Here is a 20,165-nt window from a genome sequence, read left to right as displayed (position 1 = left end):
GTGTTGTGTGCTTTTGAGAGTCCAGTGCTCTCCGTGGTCCTGAAACAAACAACTCTCTCTCCCTTGACCCCTCCCTTCTCTCTCTCTCTCTCTCTCTCTCTCTCTCTCTTTCTCTCTCTGTCTGTCTGTCTCTCTCTCTCTCACACACACACACACACACACACACACACACACACACACTGGTTCTTGTCAGAGGAGGAGCGACGTTAACATCGGGTTACTTTCTGCTTCTCCTGCTGCTCCAGTGTGTCGACAGAGGTGAGAGTAATATGGACGAAACTAAAAGCGCGCACCTTCGTCCGTGTCGTTCCCAGCGGCCAAGGTAAGATGCCACTTCTATCGGTTTCTACTAAACTGTTATAAGGACATCTATTTTTTATTTTTTTTTAACAAAACATACCCTAACTTATGGAACAACTACTTTCAAGAGACTCGCCTGACTGTTTTCCCTATATTTTATGCAATATAATCGTTAGGTAGTTTTTTTTAATATCTTTTCAAGAGTTAACTAGATTTCGGCACTTCTGTAAAGTTATAAAGTGTGTTATATTATGATTTCCCCACATGAATTCCCCCGGAGTGTGACATTGTAACCTTGTATAGTCTTCCTATAGCTTACTGTAAAATTAGCATTGAGTAGCTTGGTTCAAAAGGTGCCAAGTCAAATGAGGACATCCTCACGAAATAGAACTAGGGTATTTTTTGGCATAGACTATACAAATATCACAGAAAAACTATAAACTATAGTTAATATCCCATGGGAATGTTATAGGAATATTACTGTGATACCATAGAGAACAAAAAAATACCATAAAGTATGATAAACTCACTACTGAGTACCACAGACACACTATAAGTGCATATAGGAATATTATAGGAATACTACAGTGATATACTGTATATACATATTCTTCTTTCTCTTATTTCTCTAATTGTATTATAAATAGAATTAGAGAAAGAAAAGGAAATTGCATACCATATATCTTGATATGGCAGAAAACAATCTGTAATTTTCAGTTAATGTTCAGCACTACAGGTTTTATTGTTCACATAAACCTGTGCTTGTAACGTTTGTTCCTCAGTCTCCATGTCATTTCTGTCCTCACATCAAAGGTTTCAGCCAGATCATAGTCCTGGATTCCCCAGTCGCCCTGCTCCCTAGGAATCCCCCCTGATTACAGTGTGTTTGTGTTTTAGCGGAAAATTAGATTTCACACAGGCCACTCCTCCCTGAAAAATGTAGGCCTACAGGATGAAATCAAGTTATGCTTCCTCATCTTTTCTCATTAACTCTCCTACTCATTCCAGGGTGTCCTCTGAGATGGACTCCCTCTGCTTGTGGCTTCCTCTCTTTCTAAAGCAGCCATATGCTTTTTCTTATTTTTATTAAGTTCTTCTTTCCCCTCTCCTGCACATTTAACATCCTTATCTTTTCTATATTCATGTCCCCACAGTTTCTCCCACTCTGGTCACTCTGCTTCATGTTCCCTGTGCTCTTTTCTCCCCTCCACACTTTTCTATCTCTGGCTGTATTGCAGCGCTGTGTTGGACATTCAGTGGCTTTCTCTTCACTCCATTACACTGCTATGCTAGGCCAAAGATCAGGGCGATGTGAAATTTCCCACTCTTCAGACACACTTCTCAGAAATCACAACAAACTTGTGGTAGATATACTTACAGTAACTGGTGTAATAACAGCAGGGACTTTCACTGGGCAAATGCAGGGCAAGTTAAAGGTGTAATACCATCCGAACAAAGGCACTTGACACTGTGTTGGAGTATTCTCTGTAATTATGTTAGCTAGAATGTCACAGCAAACAGCCCCTCTGACTTCCAGTGAGGAATACATTTACCCTAAAAGAAAATCTCAAAGGCATAGTACACAATAATAATCACTTTTCCAGGTTTAAATCAATCAATTTTGCAATGCTATAATTAAAAACTACAGCACATTGATTCCTGTGGTTGTGGAACTGTGTACTCTCTGTATTGTCTGAAGTCACAGATGCCTTTCCACACCTGCTCTTCTCTCTGCAAACAAGCCCCTTACTCCCCCTTCTCATCTCCTATTGCGCCAACTACCAAGTCTGTATTGTTGTATCTTTCAGAGCAAAGCAAGTACAAAACAGCCAAAACTGAGTGTGCAGCGACTCTTTAAAAACACCCTGCCAGATGAGTATATCCTAGAAGCATATTACCAGCACAACTGTAGCAGGGAGCATCTTCTGGATCTAATTACTACGTTTCTGTGCCTGTCAAGGAAATACTGCTTGCCTCTTTGACTATCTCCAGTAGCCCTGAATAACAATTAGGGAGGTCAGTAATGGAGTTCTTACTGGTGTGAATGGAGTGAAGAAGTGAGGACGAGTTCAGCAGGTAACGGTCTCAACCTAAACTGCATCACATGAAGGCATTTTCACCCTGACTAATTGGACAGCTTATTAATGTAGTTTGGTCCCTATATGCATTATCCCTAATTTACTAGGTGAAGAAGCAGGGTGAGATATTAACTGTGCCGTCCTGATATGGCGGGTCTTTCTGGAATGTCACTGGAATAGCTGAAAACCCACCAGATACATAGACCTGTGTGCCTGCAAGCTCTCACAAATGCTAACACAGATGTGCATGTACACATACACACACACACACACACACACAAGATGCAAACGTGCACACATGCACAAACGCACACCAGCTCTTTCTCATTTGTTACAGAAAAGGCCCAGAATGGGTCTTTGATGAGTAAGTGATAGAGTTACTCATGCTGTAATGAAGTTTCAACTGGCTGTAAGAGCAGGAAGGAAACATCTCTCAGGTACAGTATGATGTTATCATGTGGCCTAATGGAGTCGCTTACAGGGCTTGAGCAGTGTGCGATGACCCTCATGGTATCTCCTGAGTGTCTTTACATTGATTTTCTGATCACAAGAGATCAGTTAGTCAATGTTATGTAGTGTATATTGTAGTTCTTTCCCCTTTCCCTCTTTTAACATCATTTTAACTGTTTAACATAATTATAACTGCCCTCCTCCTCTCCATGTAGCTGTGCAGTTTTTTCGTCTCTCATTTCATAAAGATACATTGCCATCGAGTTTTGTGAGCTCGCTGCGGATTTGATTGCCTAAGGCAATTTTGAGCACACAAGAAAGAAAGAAAAGGAGAAATAAAAGGAAACTACGTATGCATACCATATATGCTATTTGGTGGATGCTTTTATCCAAAGCATCTTACAGTAGCATGAGTGTATACATTTTTATCATGGGTGGCCCCAATGGGAATCTATCTGCACACTCAGTTACTCAGTGACGTTCATGACTCACAAAACAGCAAGGTAGAGGGATAGCTTCTCTCTCTCTCTGTTTCCCACTATCTAAGAGTTGCAAATTATTACTCTCTTACAGTTAGATAACCCATCTTTAGCCCCAGAGGATTTGTGCTATCTTGACATTAAAACCATGGCTTCCTGTTAAGGTCTATTTGGACATCTGCCTCAAAGAACAAACACACATGCACGAACAGATGCACGAACACACGCACGTGCACACGCACGTGTACACGCACATACACAGTAGCAGCCCAAATCAAAATCCAATTTTCAAACCAGGCACTACAATTCCACGTGAAGGAGCAGAGATGTGGTTAGGAAATGACTCCTCTACGCCTGCAGGATCAAGACAACGACTTGACATTTTTGAATTGGCTCTCATACACAGATTAGATATACGCTCAAAGGGCATTTTGTGACTTTCAAGGCAGACCGGGAAATGTAAATGAACTCTCTAGAGGTGTAGGTGGCCTCATTACATGGTCCCTTTCAACCTGTCAGGTCAGATTTGATCAGAGTTGGGACTTCCAGGTCACCTAAGAACTAGGAGGAGAGTGTAGCTTGGCAAAGAAAGAATTGAGTTCAAACATAACTCAAACCAAAGATGAGCCAAGTGCAGTACAGTACAAATAAATCAGATGATTGCATGAGTGTCGCAATAGTGTTACTCTTAGCTAAGTAGCATCTGCTACCATTTGGGTCCAATCACATTTACAAGCAGCAGATTTATAGGCATGAGGCAACACCTGCAGTGCAGATAATACCAATTTCAATTTAAACCCCCCTGTTACTTCTAAACTAGGTTCAATGTGACACCACTGATATGAGTATGTGGGACACTGCTGTGTGTATTTTTAAACACAGCTGCTAGAGCCTTTATTTGCTCACCTGTCCATCCTTCACACCTGTGCCAAGCAGGATGCACAACACCCCCCTCAAACACCTGCCCAGTGCGCACACACTGGATGCTACAGATTATTTTGCATCACATCAAGTGCCTCCTGACTGTAAGGACACATGTGTGCAGACCACACACACATGCACACTGCTGCGACAACTGAGAAGACTTTACATCACTAACAAAGCAGAATAGCTGTAAAGTTGCTGATTCTTTCATAATCTTTGTCATTGCCAGGTGTATTGCCCAGATTTGACTCCTGGCCTGAAGCATCTGTGAAAAGGAAATCCAAGACCAGTGAGGATGGAGATTCTCAATTTATCCCACTCCACCAACTTCAGCAGCAGTGATGATAACAGCACCAGCCTTCTCTCTGGAAGTCCATATACGACCGTGGAGATAGTGCTCATCATCCTAGTGGCCGGTTCCCTGAGTCTGGTCACCGTCATCGGCAACATCCTGGTCATGCTCTCTATAAAGGTTTTGATTTTCTTGTTTTGATTGTTTGTGATTAATGATTGTGATTCAAACACTCTGGAAATCTCTGGCACCGTTTAAAGGAACCACAGAATTATAAAAAGAAAACACACAAGACAGAACACTAACATGCTTTAACAGCATGTGCAATATTGTGCTTCAGATTGGTGAGAAAACACGTTCTACCAAAAGATTAGCATCTAACATTATCCTCCATGTTGTCTTCCTAAAGGTCAATAGGAACCTGCAGACCGTCAACAACTACTTCTTGTTCAGCCTGGCCTGTGCTGACCTCATCATTGGCTTATGCTCCATGAACCTCTACACCGTCTATATTGTGATTGGCCACTGGCCCTTAGGAGCGGTTGTGTGTGACCTGTGGTTGGCTGTTGATTACGTTGTCAGCAACGCTTCGGTAATGAACCTGCTGATCATTAGTTTCGACCGTTACTTCTGTGTCACCAAGCCACTCAGCTACCCCGTGCGCCGCAGCACCAAGATGGCCGGCTTGATGATAGCCGCAGCCTGGGTCTTGTCCTTCATCCTGTGGGCACCGGCCATTTTGTTCTGGCAGTTCATTGTGGGTGGGAGAACTGTGCCACCAGATGAGTGCTACATCCAGTTCTTCTCCAACGCAGCGGTGACATTCGGCACGGCCATAGCAGCGTTTTACTTGCCAGTGGCCATCATGATCGCCCTCTACTGGCGCATCTCCAGGGCCAGCCGCAGCCGCGTGAGGAGGGACAGCAGGAAGACTTCTGGGACCAGTCTGGGGGAAGGCCCGTCCCAGAGTCAGGAGGACGGATGTGAGAGCCAGAACAACTGCATCGTGGCAGCGGAAGATGGGGGGGACGCAGGGAATGGGAAGGAGAAGGAAAAGTTGCAGCAGCAGAATGGAAGTGGCCCCTGCAAGGAAGGAAGAATAGACCAGGAGGGCTCCACCAACGACAGCTCCATGACAGTCAGCGTCCCTGCTTCGTCATCCAATCAGAGGGAGGAGGAAAAGGTGACATCAGCTCCCCCTGCCCTGTCACAGGGAAGATTGAACGGCAGGAGAAGGACAAACCAAACACAGCCTTCGTCTCAGCAGGGAGCCACAGGTTGCGGGCCCAAACTCCCTTGTATCAGAAACCCCACCCAGACCGTCCCGAACACCAACACCTGCCCAGAGACCTCAGCCACCGAGAGACAAAACCTGGTCACAAGGACACTGATCAAGGTAACTTAACAATTAGTCTTCAGATAAATGTGCTTGTACATAATGACTACAAAGCTATAAAGCAGAAATACTGTATAGCAGTGTATGGAAGAGGATTAGGGCCACATGTGAAAAATGTATTTGTGTTCTGAGATTAATCTCAGAATTCTGAGAATAAAGTCAGAACTCTGAATTCTGACTTTTTTCTCAGAATTCAGACTTTAATCTCAGAATTCTGACTTTAACTCTGAATAGGCCCTTTTAACATCGTCATGGTAACAGCTAAACCGGTGCATTACAACTTTCTGTGGCAAGTTTATTTTTGCGACTTATTGACAAACCAATCCAACAAAAACAACAAAATTGTAATGGTTACTAGCACTAGATACATAATGTAACAAATTAACAGGAAGTTGGCAACAGGAAGTTGCAATGCACCGGTTTCTCAATGCAGAAGCATTGAGAAACAGAATGTCGAAAGGTCCTATTATGACTTTATAGGCCCTTTTCACATCGTCATGGTAATAGCTTCCATGTTGAGAAGCCGGTGCATCACAACTTCCTGTGGCAACTTTCTTGTTGTGACTTATTGACAAACCAAGACAAACCTAGCACTAGATACAAAATGTAATAACATTATGCATTTACAAAGTGTGAAAGAGTTGATTGAAAACGTCTTCATCTGACTTCATCTCCGTCTTCCTCTTGAGGTAACGAAGCGGAGTCCCGTGCTGAAATCTAAAAAGAGGGGCACTTCTTCCAGGGAGAAAAAGGTGACACGCACCATCATGGCCATCCTGGTTGCTTTTGTTGCCACGTGGACACCTTACAATGTGATGGTCCTGATCAACACCTTCTGTTCCACCTGCATCCCCAACTCCCTGTGGACCATTGGCTACTGGCTCTGCTACATCAACAGCACCATCAACCCAGCCTGCTACGCTCTCTGCAACGCCACCTTCAAAAATACCTTCAAGCACCTGCTCCTCTGCCAGTACAAGAACATACGCTCAGCACGATGAGGGTAAATGGGATAAAAGTACTGAATTCTGATTATGATTGAGTGCAGACAATGTGATTCAAGATGTGTAGTTATGAGCTGTGTTTCATTTTATAAGATGAGATGAGACAAATATGGAATCAAATGTATTGTTGGAATATAGATTAGGCTTGTTTTTATGGTGCACTTATTCCATTTCTACTGCAATGATAGAACCAATCTCTACCTTCATTGAAAATGAAAACAGTGTGTTTTAGATCCATAAATGTACCAAACAATTAGGAATTAGTCATTCCGAAGGACAAGGCATTATACTGGCTCTATAATATTCAAGATGATCACATTCTTGTGGGAATGCATTTTATTGTATAAAGTATATTTGACTCTGGGTGTAGTCTAAGAGTTTCTGTGTCATTTGGGGGTTTCCTTTGAAAGGATGTTTTCCTCTTTGCTCTTCCTATGTGAGCTTGTACACTATGTTGTTTAGTAAGCAAACTGCCTGAATGGGGTTGTTTTTTGCACCAAGAGTAAAGTGGTGGTTAATGTGATGGTTCTGTGACCAATAATTTTCACTCTGCCATTCAGTGTGTCAGTTCTAACCAGGTGAAGATGAACAGGACTGAAACTACTGTCAGTGCAGAGATAGGATGATAGAAGAGGAGGCCTGAAGGAAAAGATAACTGAGATCACTGTGCACTATCGTAAACAGGCTCATAAAAACCATATCTGTCAACAGTGTTGTGAAACAGGGATATTTGCCATTTGGAAAAATGGCAAATTGTATATGAAATGGCAAATGAAACCTTTTGAAAAAAGTGGAAATTCTACTGGGGAAAAAAAGGAGTGTTAACAGCAATGAAAGCTGTGACTGTAAACAGATCTGTGTGTGTGTGTGTGTGTGTGTGTGTGTGTGTGTGTGTGTGTGTCTGGGTATGACTTAAGTCACTTTCAGGGACACACACCAGACTTAAGACCAGTTGATTGGGGACGGCTTGTGCAGTTGGGGACAAAAGCCATGTCCCCAATTGGTAAAAAGCTGATTTTTGGGTCAGTGGTTAATGTTAGGGTTAGGTTAAGGTTAGGTAAGGGTTAGGTTTAGGCAAGTAGTGGTTATGGTTATGGTTAGGGTAAGTCTCCAGGAAATGAATGTAAGTCTATGTAAATACCCCAAAAGTGACATAAGTAAGAGTGTGTGTGTGTGTGTGTGTGCGAGCGCACATGCTTCCCTTCTGGTGGGATTTACTCTATTCTTACTAAACTAATGTGACATCTGTAATCCCTGTTATTGTAAAATGTGGCCAAATGTGATATTAGCCTATATCCCCCCCTTCTTTCGCCATGTATTCACAGGTGTTTTCATGAAATAAAATAGATAATGACAGAATGTTAAATGTTGTGTCATTCATTTGTCTCAGAACAGGCTGTAACATTAAACACAGAGACACATGGGCAGCCTTTCTAACGTGATGAACTTTTGAGGGTTTGAGGATTGCTGATGAATACCAATGACTCAAGCATTACTTTGCCAGGTGCTGAGATTTACTCTGTTTTGGAACAAAAATTCCTCATGACTTGGAATTTTAAGACGATCTCAATCTCCTCCCCCCACCTACTCGCATTCTTCTGGAAAACTGAAAATGAAAACCACAGAATGCAAGTCTTACTGTGCATGTGTCTTTGACATATTAACCTCAATCTCAATTAAGTGCTCATGATTAGATTGGTTTGTTGCAATGAATAAAAACATGCACGCCGGTCTACTGACTCCACTAAAACACCACCACATCAGGCCTGAGGAAGGTGTCACAATCTTTGACCAGTTCCTGCTGGAGGGGCGGGACTGCACTGCTGCACCACATTAAATGATGTGCAATATTACTGTACCTTTTCTACTGACATACACAGAGGTGAAACACTGAGCAGTGGGTCAGCATGCCAAATCAAAGGAGATTGGTATTGCAATCTCTGTTCACAAAACTGAATAGTTATTGTGTAAGAAAGACTGAATAACAGACCCTGTTCCATAAAGCCATGCCTGAGAGCCAGAAATTGGTCCCATTTACATTTTAGCTCTAGTTGATGCTCTCATCTAGAGCAACGTACTGTATGTTGAGTGCAACAGTAGAATAGGCATCAATTAGCACCGTCGCCTCATAGCAACAAGGTCCGGGTCCGATTCCCGGCCCTTTCTGTGTGGAGTTTGAAAGTCCTCCCCGTGTTCACATGGGCTTCCCTTTAGGTGCTCCAGCTTCCTCAGACGTCCTCATAGTCCAAAGACGTGCAAGTCAGGTGGACTGGAGACTCTAGATTGTCCATAGGTGTGAGTGATTGTCTGTCTGTCTGTGTTAACCCTGTGATGGACTGGTGACCTGTTCAGGGCGTCTCCCTGCCTGATGAGGAATAAGTGGGTAAAGTGAAAATGACACATCAGCTAAATTAAAATCACCCCAAAATATGAAGATTTAGTCACTTAAAACATTCATGTGACCTTGGAGTGATCACATAAAGTCATGGTTTACAGTACAAGACACATTTGTATATTGTGTTGCAATATGCATGTATAGCATATGGCCAAACAAACTCAGGTATTGCATACAAAATGTATATTGCCACATAGAATTTTTTGTTTTTTCACATTTTCTGACCAGTTTTCACAGTATCTGATCAGTAGCTGAATATGATACAACTCCAAAGATGATGCAGCTATTTCTTACATTTCCAATGACTTATCAGTCACTTAACAGCCACATTGCCAAAGCAACAGTATGACCTCACCAGCCACAGTTGTAGCTCTCATTCAGGAGTTTGACAGAGAACTGCAACCTTATAGGTGGAAAACCATAATATTAGGTTATTAAGGTTGTACTGTGTCAAAGCTGTTACATTAAGTCATATGTACGTTCACAACAACAAATTAAAGATGAAAAAGACCCAGGTGAACAGCTCACTGGCCACTCGGGGACATTTTTTGCCCATCTCAGTTCAACAGCCCAGTCTGAAATTCCTGCACTGGGTAAAAACGGAGGACAGTGAGGAGCAGAGGAACACTTGGCGAGAGGCAGAGGAATGGATGAAGCATTTACAGGTAAACGCCATCTAGATGGGGTCTCATAAACCTCTCCAGGTTCCTGTCTTGGAGGCAGAGGTCTGCCAAATGCACAAATAGATCAGGGGGGAAGCAAAATGGATTCCTGCCACATTCTGCATCCTGAGGAGAGAGAGAACAGAAGGTTGCTCTGTCTCAGCTGTGGAAAAGTCCCACTTCTGGGCAGCTGTGGAAATATTATGCCCCCCAGTGGAATGACATGGTACTGTTAGGTGTTTCTTCTGTTGATACCGCAAACACACCCAGGACACCCAGAGGTAGAAACCTGATACCTGGAGCCAAGGACTGGGCACTTCTTGTTGGTGTTGTCAAAACATCCAAGCATCTGTTAAGGGTTAGGGTTAGTAAGGGTTATCTGTTTGGGTTTGTAAAACTGAAAAGGAAAAAAGGAAATCTCAAAAAGTGAGAAATTATATATGTGTGTGCTTGCATGCATGTGTGTCTGTGTGTTTCTGTGTGTGTGTGTGTGTGTGTGTGTGTGTGTGTGTTGTAGGTGCAGACAAGGACATCATCATCACAGCGCAATATCGGTCATTTTCTAATGAAAACAAATCGTGAACTCTGTCTCTTTTTACTGTAATGTGGCATACTTGGATATCAGTTTGTAAAGCAGCCATTTTGTTTAGCACTCCCAAGGCCTCTCATGTTTCAGCCAGGCGTCAGAAGTGAAGGGAAGTGGTCGTCTCCATGGGGCCACTATTGATACTGGTGGTTTATGGTAAACACATGTCACCATGCCTGTTTGTTTACAATGTAACCTTCTGTTTGCGTTGTGCCCATTGTGATTTGGCCCGGTGTTTTCAAAGACAACACAAGAACAGCAGGCAACTCATACTTGTAGTTTGCATGTCTCATTTAGTGTAAACAGGAGACCTTTTAATACAGAAACACTGTGTGTGTGTGTGTGTGTGTGTGTGTGTGTGTGTGTGTGTGTGTGTGTGTGTGTGTGTACGTTGATGTCTGACTGCATGGCACTTTGGTTGAATAAAGTTACATTCATCTGTTGAAGGTTTTCAATACCGGAATTTCCAGTACATTTTCTTTATGTTACGTGTCAAAAAGCAAAGCCGGCATTAGTGTATGTTTATCCTGTACATACTGCATCCGGGACTTATCACACTAATTATCTATGTTACAGTTAGTCCGATGAACTCAAGACACTCTGCTGTTTAGAGTAAACACACGCCCAAGAGGGTGACGTGAACCGGTCCATATAGGAGATGAAGAAATATCAGACACAAATGTGGGCAGGCTGTGGCTTCAACCTCCTTTATTTTCCCACCTGAGCAGAAATCAAATTTCAGTCCGTTACTGTCTGCCAGTGAAGTCATGGCAGAGGGAAAGGAACAGAGGGAAGTCTGTTATCCCGATGGGGATCTGCCGCTGCCTAATGTGTTCCCTGAGCCTCATGCAGAAGGTGGAGGTGAGCTGGAGGGAGAGGCAGGTGTAGATGCTGCTCCTAACACAGAAGCAAGCCCGAACGGTCAGTCGGCAACATGCAGCCCAAACCTGCTGAAGATGCTAAAGGCAGCAGAGAACAGATGGACGCCACAGGATCAGAGTGGAGACGGAGGAGAGGCATCTGACAATGGGACAGGAGAGCTGGTTACTGAAGCTCTGAAGACTGATTTGGTGAGATTTTTTGTTTCTTTTTATATTCAACAATCCAAGCGAGCACACACACAGCTGTGCACATTTCTGACTTGATTGACACGCAGGGTGTCCAATTTGTTGAAATAGGAGTTTGTCATTTTCCTCCAGACTGTGTCAGGCATAGTGTAGAAAGTTCATCAATAAGTGAACTCTGTATAGCAAGTGTGAATCTGCTTGTATTTAGGCTGTTAATGATCTTAGTTTTAATGTTCAAGCCTGAATGAATGTTTGACCGGCATGCCCATGCACATACATTTTAGCCCCTGGAAAGGACAGAAAGGACTTTTCCCTTCATGGTTTTCAGTAATGTGGGAGTTTCAGCAACACAAGTGAGTTACTTGCGTCATTTTGTAGACAGAAAACAAGGAGTTATACATTCAACCTGTATCGTCTGGTTTTCTAGTTGCCGTCTGTGTCACTGAGTGCAACTTATGCTCTAGTTTGTGTCAGTTCTAGTTTGGTTTGTTGATGTGATATTAGTGTTTTTCTACTTCTCAGTTCTCTAGTCCTTCCGTCTTCTCTCTCCTATAGTCCCCCACCACTTTCTCTTGCTCTTTCTTTGTCTTACTTACAAAAGTGAGACAGAGAAAGAATGTATGCTCCTGTATTTAGGTGTCTCTACTGTCTATAGAGAGAGCAGAGTGCACTTCAAATGTCTCATATTCATTTGAGGCCTCAGGTAACGCTTGACCTTGCCTTATTGAGCTCCTCCTTCCCTTACAACTCTTCTCCTTTTCTCCATCTCTCACCTGTGTCTCTTTTATATTTTCCCAGCACTCCCTTCTGTGAGCCTCACAAAGACTCCATTTATGTCTGCTTCCTATTCTTCTGTCACAATCCTCTCTCCACCTGTCACCTGGGCCTGTTGGGTGAGGGTGTGGCATAAACTCCTACTCTGTGAACTCTCCGATTGCGGCTGGTCAGTCTGCGGCTGAACAGCGTCGGCCTGCAGGTCTAGAGGGTTGCTCAGTGGTTTTTGTGAGAAGGTTCTGCCACCATGAAGAAGGGCTACAGTCTAGTGAACCTAACTAAAGCCAAGGACCAGGAGGCAGTGCAGTCCATCTGCATCAAGGTACCGCTGCTCTTTGTGCTGTTAATCTCTGAGAAAAGTGTTGCTGGAGTCTCCTTTTGGAGGGCAGAATTAGGTAGAAGTGAGGACAAAGTTGTTTTAATGGAGGCAGTTGAATAAACTTCTCTTTATACCTTTAAACCTATTTTTTTTTTTACTTTTGCCACTACTACTTTTTTCAAGTTTTGTGCATTTTTAATTGCGTAGGTCAAGGAGAAATGGAAAAAAAAAAGATGCTGTTAGTTAGAAATTCTATTTCAGACAAATCAATCAATGTGTGAATGCTTAACCCTAAGGAGATATTTTCTATACTGTATGTGACGGGTCACACAACCACTTTCATGAAAATAATTATTAGCTTTCATTGTACTTTCACAGCCCCGTTAGAGATGGTTATGTCATCATTAAGTTAACATTTATACTAGTGTGTCTGGCAGGTTAGTGTGCTTGTGTGTTAAAGATTAAGCAGACGCTTGAGTCAGTGCCACGAAATACCAGATAATTGTATAAAGACATCACTTCTCAGGAGAAGTAAAATGCAATCTTAATTTAATAATCTTCTTTGAACATAAACAGACACCAGTGTTGGAAAATGCAGCGGAGTGAATATTCTCTTGTGTTGAGGCAATTTATTTTAAATGCAGGATTTACCTTATTCATATTCAATCATCTGGGGCAGAAAATTGAACCTATTTGGTTTTATAGGCAAAAAGAAAGTAGCCTGAGACCTTGGTCACTCAGTCTATCTGCTGTATGTGGAGCTTGTTATTCGACCGGTAGCCCATGGGCTCCTGTGTGTTTTAGTTAGGAAGAAATGATAGAAAAGTCATGGAGCTGGTTGGCAGCTAAGAACACTAAAGATGAGTATGTTATGTTAGTAGCTCTCTTGATCTTACAGCTGTAAAAGAGCAGGTGGCAAGAAGAAGTGGAGGTGCAATTAGTAGATATGTTATCATGGTGATTGATGGCAGGACGATTGTAGACTGTTTGGTGTTGATTGATCGACTGGTTTGTGAACCTTAATATATCACCCAGGTGTACGGAAATACTATACTAAGGATGTTTTGCGATGACACAAGATACTGTATGAATTTCTTTGTGGTGTCATTTGATGCAGCAGAATCTAAATAAAGTCTCAGAGACACAGAGTCGTGAGACACCGTTCCACAGAGATCCTCTTTACAAACCTTCATATGCATCTCAAGTTAAATTGCTCCTAACAAGGAAGTGGGGAGTCGGTTTGATCTGGAGTAGCAGCGTCACATGAATGATATCTCACTTAATCCTTGGTGAGTGTCATGCTTTTCCCCTCTTACTTCAATAATGTGACTAGAATGGATGTCATTAGATATGAGCAGAAGATTCACCAAATGAATATGCAGCCATATATGATAGCCACATGAATGCAGAGCTGTTTCATGTTTCCTTCCTAAATTCTAGTGTCTAGTGCTTTAACAGTAACATTTTTGCAACCCCGAATCCATTTCCAGTCTAAAAAATATTGACTCTTCTTCTTGGCTCTTTCAGTGCATTTTCAACTGTCAGACTTTCAGCTTGAATTTTTTCGTTAAAAAAAATCAGTCTCAAGGACTCACAATGACCTCTAATAGAGATCATAGTAAAGTAGAGGAGCTGTGAGCGACGACACCTATACAATGCATTCCTTAAGTAAATACGGTCACCAAAACCAGACCCAATGGATGATGGGGTTTGTATTTCAAATACGGCAGACCTGGAGAATGCAGCTCTCTAGACTTTGAGTATAATAGACCTACAGTTTAGCTACATCAGCTAATCCTTTCAAGAGTGCAGAGCTGCAAACGCAACTCTGCAATGATCAACCCTACAGCCCTAAAGCTACGAATGCTTACATGTAAAATGTATGAATAAATGTATCTTTTTTGGGTTGGGGGGGGGGTCACCATTGCAGCATGTGTGGGCGTGTGTGGGTGGGTGCATGCTGTGGGTGGGAAAGAGAGGGCAAAAATAGCTATAAAAAAAGGAGTAGAGTTTGGGAGGAGGGTCTAAGCCCTCCATAAGCCTGTATTTAGGACTTGAAGCATAGGCACAGGCAGCAAAGACTGAGTGAGCGGCCAGGGAGCGAACATGGCCAAGTGGGATCCGTCTGGCAGCAGCCCAGCCTTCCAGGCACCACACTGGATGGTGAGACAGCAGCAGATACAGGGAAGAGTGAGAAGAAGAGAAGGAGAGGGGAGGAATGGAGAAAGATCTATCACAATGACAGACTGTGATCAATTTATGGAGTGCGTGAGAGAGTATGAAAAAAAAAAAGAAAATCTGGTGAAAGTTAGGTGTGGTGCTTAACGAGTATATGGCAATGGTGACTATATCAGGTTGATTTGTATGTAGCATGAGGTGAAAATCCCTTGCAAAAGGAACATTAAGTATGTCTAAATGTTTGATGTGTCTCTGTCTGTTTTTTGTCTCCACAGCAAATACAGTTTGCTGACCAGAGGCAGGAATTCAACAAACGCCCCACCAAGACGGGTCGCCGCTCTCTGTCTCGCTCCATCTCACAGTCATCTACAGACAGCTATAGTTCAGGTACAAAGGCACGCTCATGGAAACACACACACACACACACACACACACACACACACATACACACACAGAAACACTCACTCTAAGTCGGGTCACACGTCTTTGATATATAACCCGATACACAGAGCTGGATCTGATCCCACCAGCACGAGAACAGAGGCCTCAGGGATTAGTCCCACTGCTTTCTCCTTCAGCTAAACCTCAATTAAAAGGAAAAGTCCTCTGAAGAATTAACTCTTTTCAATTTGGTCCTAATCTGTTCTGTGAGCCTTTCTCAAACTTGTCGATCACTGCCAAAAGTTTATGCGGACTTCAAAGGCACAGAAAAAAAAACAGTAACTCAGACCCCGCTGGCTGGAGTCTGATTCCTTACACTGTAGTAGAAACAACAATTAAGGCTGGAAAACCAATGCCATTTCATCATTGGCAACATATCATGTGTCTTTATATTGCAATGTTTCACTTTAAACCTCTTTATTTTCAGACATATCATGTGAACCAGTTGTTTTTATTCATAATGCCTAATTTGCCTGTGTGACTGAAATCCTTTGTGCCACAGTAAACAGTGACAGCTCTGAGGATGAGACTTCTCCCAGAGACAAGCTGCAGAAAACTTCCAAAGGCCTCGCTGACTTCTGCATCAAAAACATCAAGCAGGCTGAATTTGGACGCAGAGAGATAGAAATGGCAGAGCAAGGTTAGAGACAAAGAGCTTTGTCTACAAACCACTGTGTTTGTGTCTTTGTGAGTAAATGTGTGTCCTAACACAATGTGACAGCAGATGGAGTCCCAGACAGTTTTTGACTGAGTTAATTCTGTTTGAAACAGAGATGCCAGCACTGATGGTCCTGAGGAAAAGAGCAGAAGGGGAGAAGCCTCTGGCCAGAGCCAAAGTGGTCGGCTGCACACACATCACCGCGCAGACAGCAGTGAGTTCAATGCACATGCACACAGAAACACCATATCACATCATTCTTTATCTATAATAGAACTAATATAATAATCCCAAACTATTTTGAATCAAATAAGAAAAAAAGACTGACAGACGGTTAACGTATTTTCTATCTTCACTGTTTGTCTATCTGTCCATGTAGGTGTTGATTGAGACTCTGTCCATGTTGGGCGCCCAGTGCCGCTGGGCTGCCTGTAACATCTACTCCACCCAGAACGCTGTGGCTGCTGCTCTAGCAGAGGGAGGTAAGACCGTCTGCAGCCATGACTCTCTCTCTCATGCTCTTTACTGTCCTTCCTTACTTTCTCATTATCCCTTACTCCGTCTCAGGGATCTCGGTGTTTGCATGGAAGGGAGAATCAGAGGACGACTTCTGGTGGTGTATTGACCGCTGTGTCCATCGTGAGGCCTGGCAGCCTAACATGGTACTGTGACGTGCATCAAACCCATGGCCAGTTATCTGTAAGAGAGGCTGCTTAGTAATGGAGAAATGGCACAATACGATATGATATACTTTGATTTTGCCAGTGTTGAACTATTAAACCACCACAGTTAGAGGGCATGTGGTGATGGAAAGTGTAATGTGTTCTTCCCGCTCCTGTCAGATTCTGGATGATGGAGGAGACCTGACCCACTGGATCTATAAGAAGTACCCCAGCCTGTTCAAGACGATTAAAGGCATTGTGGAGGAAAGTGTTACAGGGGTCCATCGGTCAGTTGATCAAGTTGCTTGAACTCCTCCCTACAAGCTCACAAACTCATCCTCCAGCTCACACGCATTTGTCCACCAAACCGTTTTTCAGGCTGTACCAGCTGTCCAAGGCGGGCCGGCTGTGCGTTCCAGCTATGAACGTCAATGACTCGGTGACCAAGCAGAAGTTTGACAACCTGTACTGCTGCAGGGAGTCCATACTGGATGGGTATGAATCCCTTTGTGAAGGTAAACATGCAGACACACTGGCACAGTACAAGGCAGAGCAACGGTCTGACACTGTTGACCGTTTCTTCTAGGTTGAAGCGAACCACAGATGTAATGTTTGGTGGAAAACAGGTGGTGGTGTGTGGCTACGGCGAGGTCAGTAAATGATTAATGGTGCCATTGTTAGGAGGAAAACATTTGTCTTCGCTTTATTGACAAAGCATTATCAAATCCAAACTTCATTGAGTTTTTATATTGCTCTTTGTATGAAATTCTACCTCTCACGTCACTTCTGTTTGTAGGTCGGCAAGGGTTGCTGTGCCGCCCTAAAAGCATTGGGTGCAATAGTATACATCACAGAAGTGGATCCCATTTGTGCTCTCCAGGCCTGGTATGAATGCTTTTGGGGGTTTTTTATCGGCAAAGATATCAAATGTGTTTCCTCCTCATATAACAACATGTAACAAAACATCGTGAAACATTACAATATTCAATTTTCTGACAAACTGCGTGTCTGATTTCTCTCCCCAGCATGGATGGCTTCAGACTGGTTAAACTGAGTGAAGTTGTCAGGCAGGTAGACGTGGTCATCACCTGCACAGGTAACATTTTGGACAATGCTATCCTGTAAAATGTAATACCAGCTCCTAGTGAGAATACTTAGGCAGAAGTTTCCTTTAGCTTTTAAGTAATTTTAACACAAAAATACACAATATACACAAAATATATCATTGGATTTACTTTTCTGTGAATGGACTCTCAGTGTTCTCAAAGCTGTACATCCTGCAGGCTCCAAAAGTTTAAGTCAGTGGCTCCATGGTCTTTCTGGGGGAGATTGTCTTACATTAATTGTTTCTCTGCAGGCAATAAACACGTGGTGGGAGGGAATACCTGGACAGGATGAAGAATGGCTGCATTGTCTGCAACATGGGACACTCCAACACTGAGATAGATGTGGTATGAACACGGTGTGTGTGTTTGTGTATGTGTGTTTGTGTGGGTGTCATGTAAGTGTATATACACGTATGCTTGTGTGTGTAAAGTGTAGACTCTTGTTCCTCAGGCGGGTCTGCAGAGTGCGGAGCTGAGCTGGGAGCATGTGCGGCCTCAGGTGGACCATGTTATCTGGCCTGATGGCAAGAGAATAGTCCTGCTGGCTGAGGTGACGATAATATTATTATTATTATTATACAGTAAAAGTAAGGGATAATGGACAGCAAATTAAGCCACAATAGGTGCTTCGCGTCAAGGTCTTGATCGTCCTGAAGGCCTTAGTTTGCTCCCTGTACATTATCCCACTTACTATATAGCTATTTACAAATATGAATTAATTCTGCTAGCACTTGTTCAAAAATACCAGACCTCAGAATGCTTTCATTGGCCAATCAGAATTGAGTATTCAACAAAGCCGTGTAATAAACGATATCGGTGTTGCCCATTCCAGTCCCCAAGTGCTACAAGTTTTTGTTCCAGCTCTACTCTCGCATTCACAATTAAGAGCTTAATGCTGATTGGCTGAGCAGTAGAATCAGCTCTACCTGAACAGAGCTAGCATGAAACTGTGTTGCCCTTAACTGGATCAGGTGTGCAAGAGTAAGAAGGAACTTAAGGACTGGGTCAGCGAACACTAAACTGTATTATACTGTATGAGGATATATCACACTTTCCAGATACCTGCACTCTTTTCAGACATCTTTAGTTATTTCAGACATGTAGCTGCTAATATATGAGAGAATGAAGCAGCACGTTTCTTTTTAAGAGTTCACGTGTCTTTCCTCTCAGGGTCGTCTGCTGAATCTGAGCTGCTCCACAGTGCCCACGTTTGTCCTCTCCATCACCGCCACAACCCAGGTATGAAACGACATTCGGCAGGGTGAGATTCAATCACATTGAATATTCATTCAGCACTTCAGTCTAGCATGACTGAGAGCATCAATCATTTACACTTTTTCAAGGATTTATATATTATAGAGGAACTTTTAATAGGCCTATCACTCATGATGCTGCAAGAAGAGCCATAAGAAGGCTGATGGCATCTGCCCTTAGTTGTGACTTCTACTGTTGTCTATCAGGCGCTGGCTCTGATTGAGCTGTTCAACGCCCCAGAGGGACGCTACAAACAGGACGTCTACCTGCTGCCAAAGAAGATGGGTAAGCACTCAGTTGATTGTCTGTTCTTTTACCTTGTCCACATGATTTATAAAAACAAATTCAGGGAAGAAAAACACTGTCTGTTCATATTTTCAGATGAATATGTGGCCAGTCTTCACCTGCCAACATTTGACGCTCACCTCACAGAGCTGACTGATGATCAGGCCAAGTACCTGGGCCTCAACAAGTTTGGGCCCTTCAAACCCAACTACTACAGGTGAACACAAGTACACACACACACACACACACACACACACACACACACACACACACACATGTTGTCTTGTATCTAACAGCAAGCATGTTCAAACAGGTATTAATCCCTGGGCCTAAAGGACACAGACACATCCTCTTCAGACTTGATGTGTGCTGGATCTCTGCTGCGCCTCAGTCACTGTCCCGTAGAGAAGAGCAGTGGCGCCCTCTAGAGCCTGAAGCTGTTGGAGACTAAGTACTGTGGAGTGACTGTGGATGAAGTCTTTGCTTTTCAATCTTTTATCTTTTGTTCACTGATTTTCTTTGTCTGTGCTGTTGCATCTGTTTTGTCAGTTACACTGTAATTTCCTGGTTATGATTTTACATAGTACCAGAGTCCTGTAACTTCAGAGAAGCCCTGATTATGTAATTGGGCACATGCATATTTTTATCCAGACTGCTTTCGGCTGTATCTATTATTAGATATCTCAATCATATTAAGACATTTCACTGTGATTACTGAATATCTGTGGAGGATCAAATGAGTCAAAATTAAAATGTAATAACTAACTGCTAAATGTTTTATTATGTAGGCTACTGTTCTGCTTGGAATAATAATGTACAATAAAATGTAGAATTAAACTGTAAATAATAAAGCAT

At 42.9% G+C, this 20,165-nt stretch overlaps 1 protein-coding gene and 1 pseudogene across 1 annotated transcript; both read left to right on the top strand.

The window, feature by feature from the left end:
- Positions 1-258: 258 nt before the first annotated feature.
- On the top strand, positions 259-8,253 carry LOC139659440 (muscarinic acetylcholine receptor M2-like). The gene is made up of 4 exons (XM_071537715.1): positions 259-322; positions 4,461-4,703; positions 4,933-5,919; positions 6,609-8,253. Exons 2-4 carry the CDS (start codon positions 4,527-4,529, stop codon positions 6,918-6,920), a joined length of 1,476 nt encoding a protein of 491 aa, XP_071393816.1. The 5' UTR covers positions 259-322; positions 4,461-4,526; the 3' UTR covers positions 6,921-8,253.
- A 4,337-nt stretch (positions 8,254-12,590) lies between these two features.
- On the top strand, positions 12,591-19,531 carry LOC139659460 (S-adenosylhomocysteine hydrolase-like protein 1; annotated as a pseudogene).
- Positions 19,532-20,165: the final 634 nt, after the last annotated feature.

This window comes from Centroberyx affinis, unplaced genomic scaffold (assembly GCF_046629955.1).
Source record: "Centroberyx affinis isolate AG114_WGS23_722 - 3 ecotype Tasmania unplaced genomic scaffold, CSIRO-AGI_Caff_v1 ptg003110l_1, whole genome shotgun sequence".
NCBI lineage: Eukaryota > Metazoa > Chordata > Actinopteri > Beryciformes > Berycidae > Centroberyx > Centroberyx affinis.
This window is presented reverse-complemented; position numbering and strand designations above follow the sequence as displayed.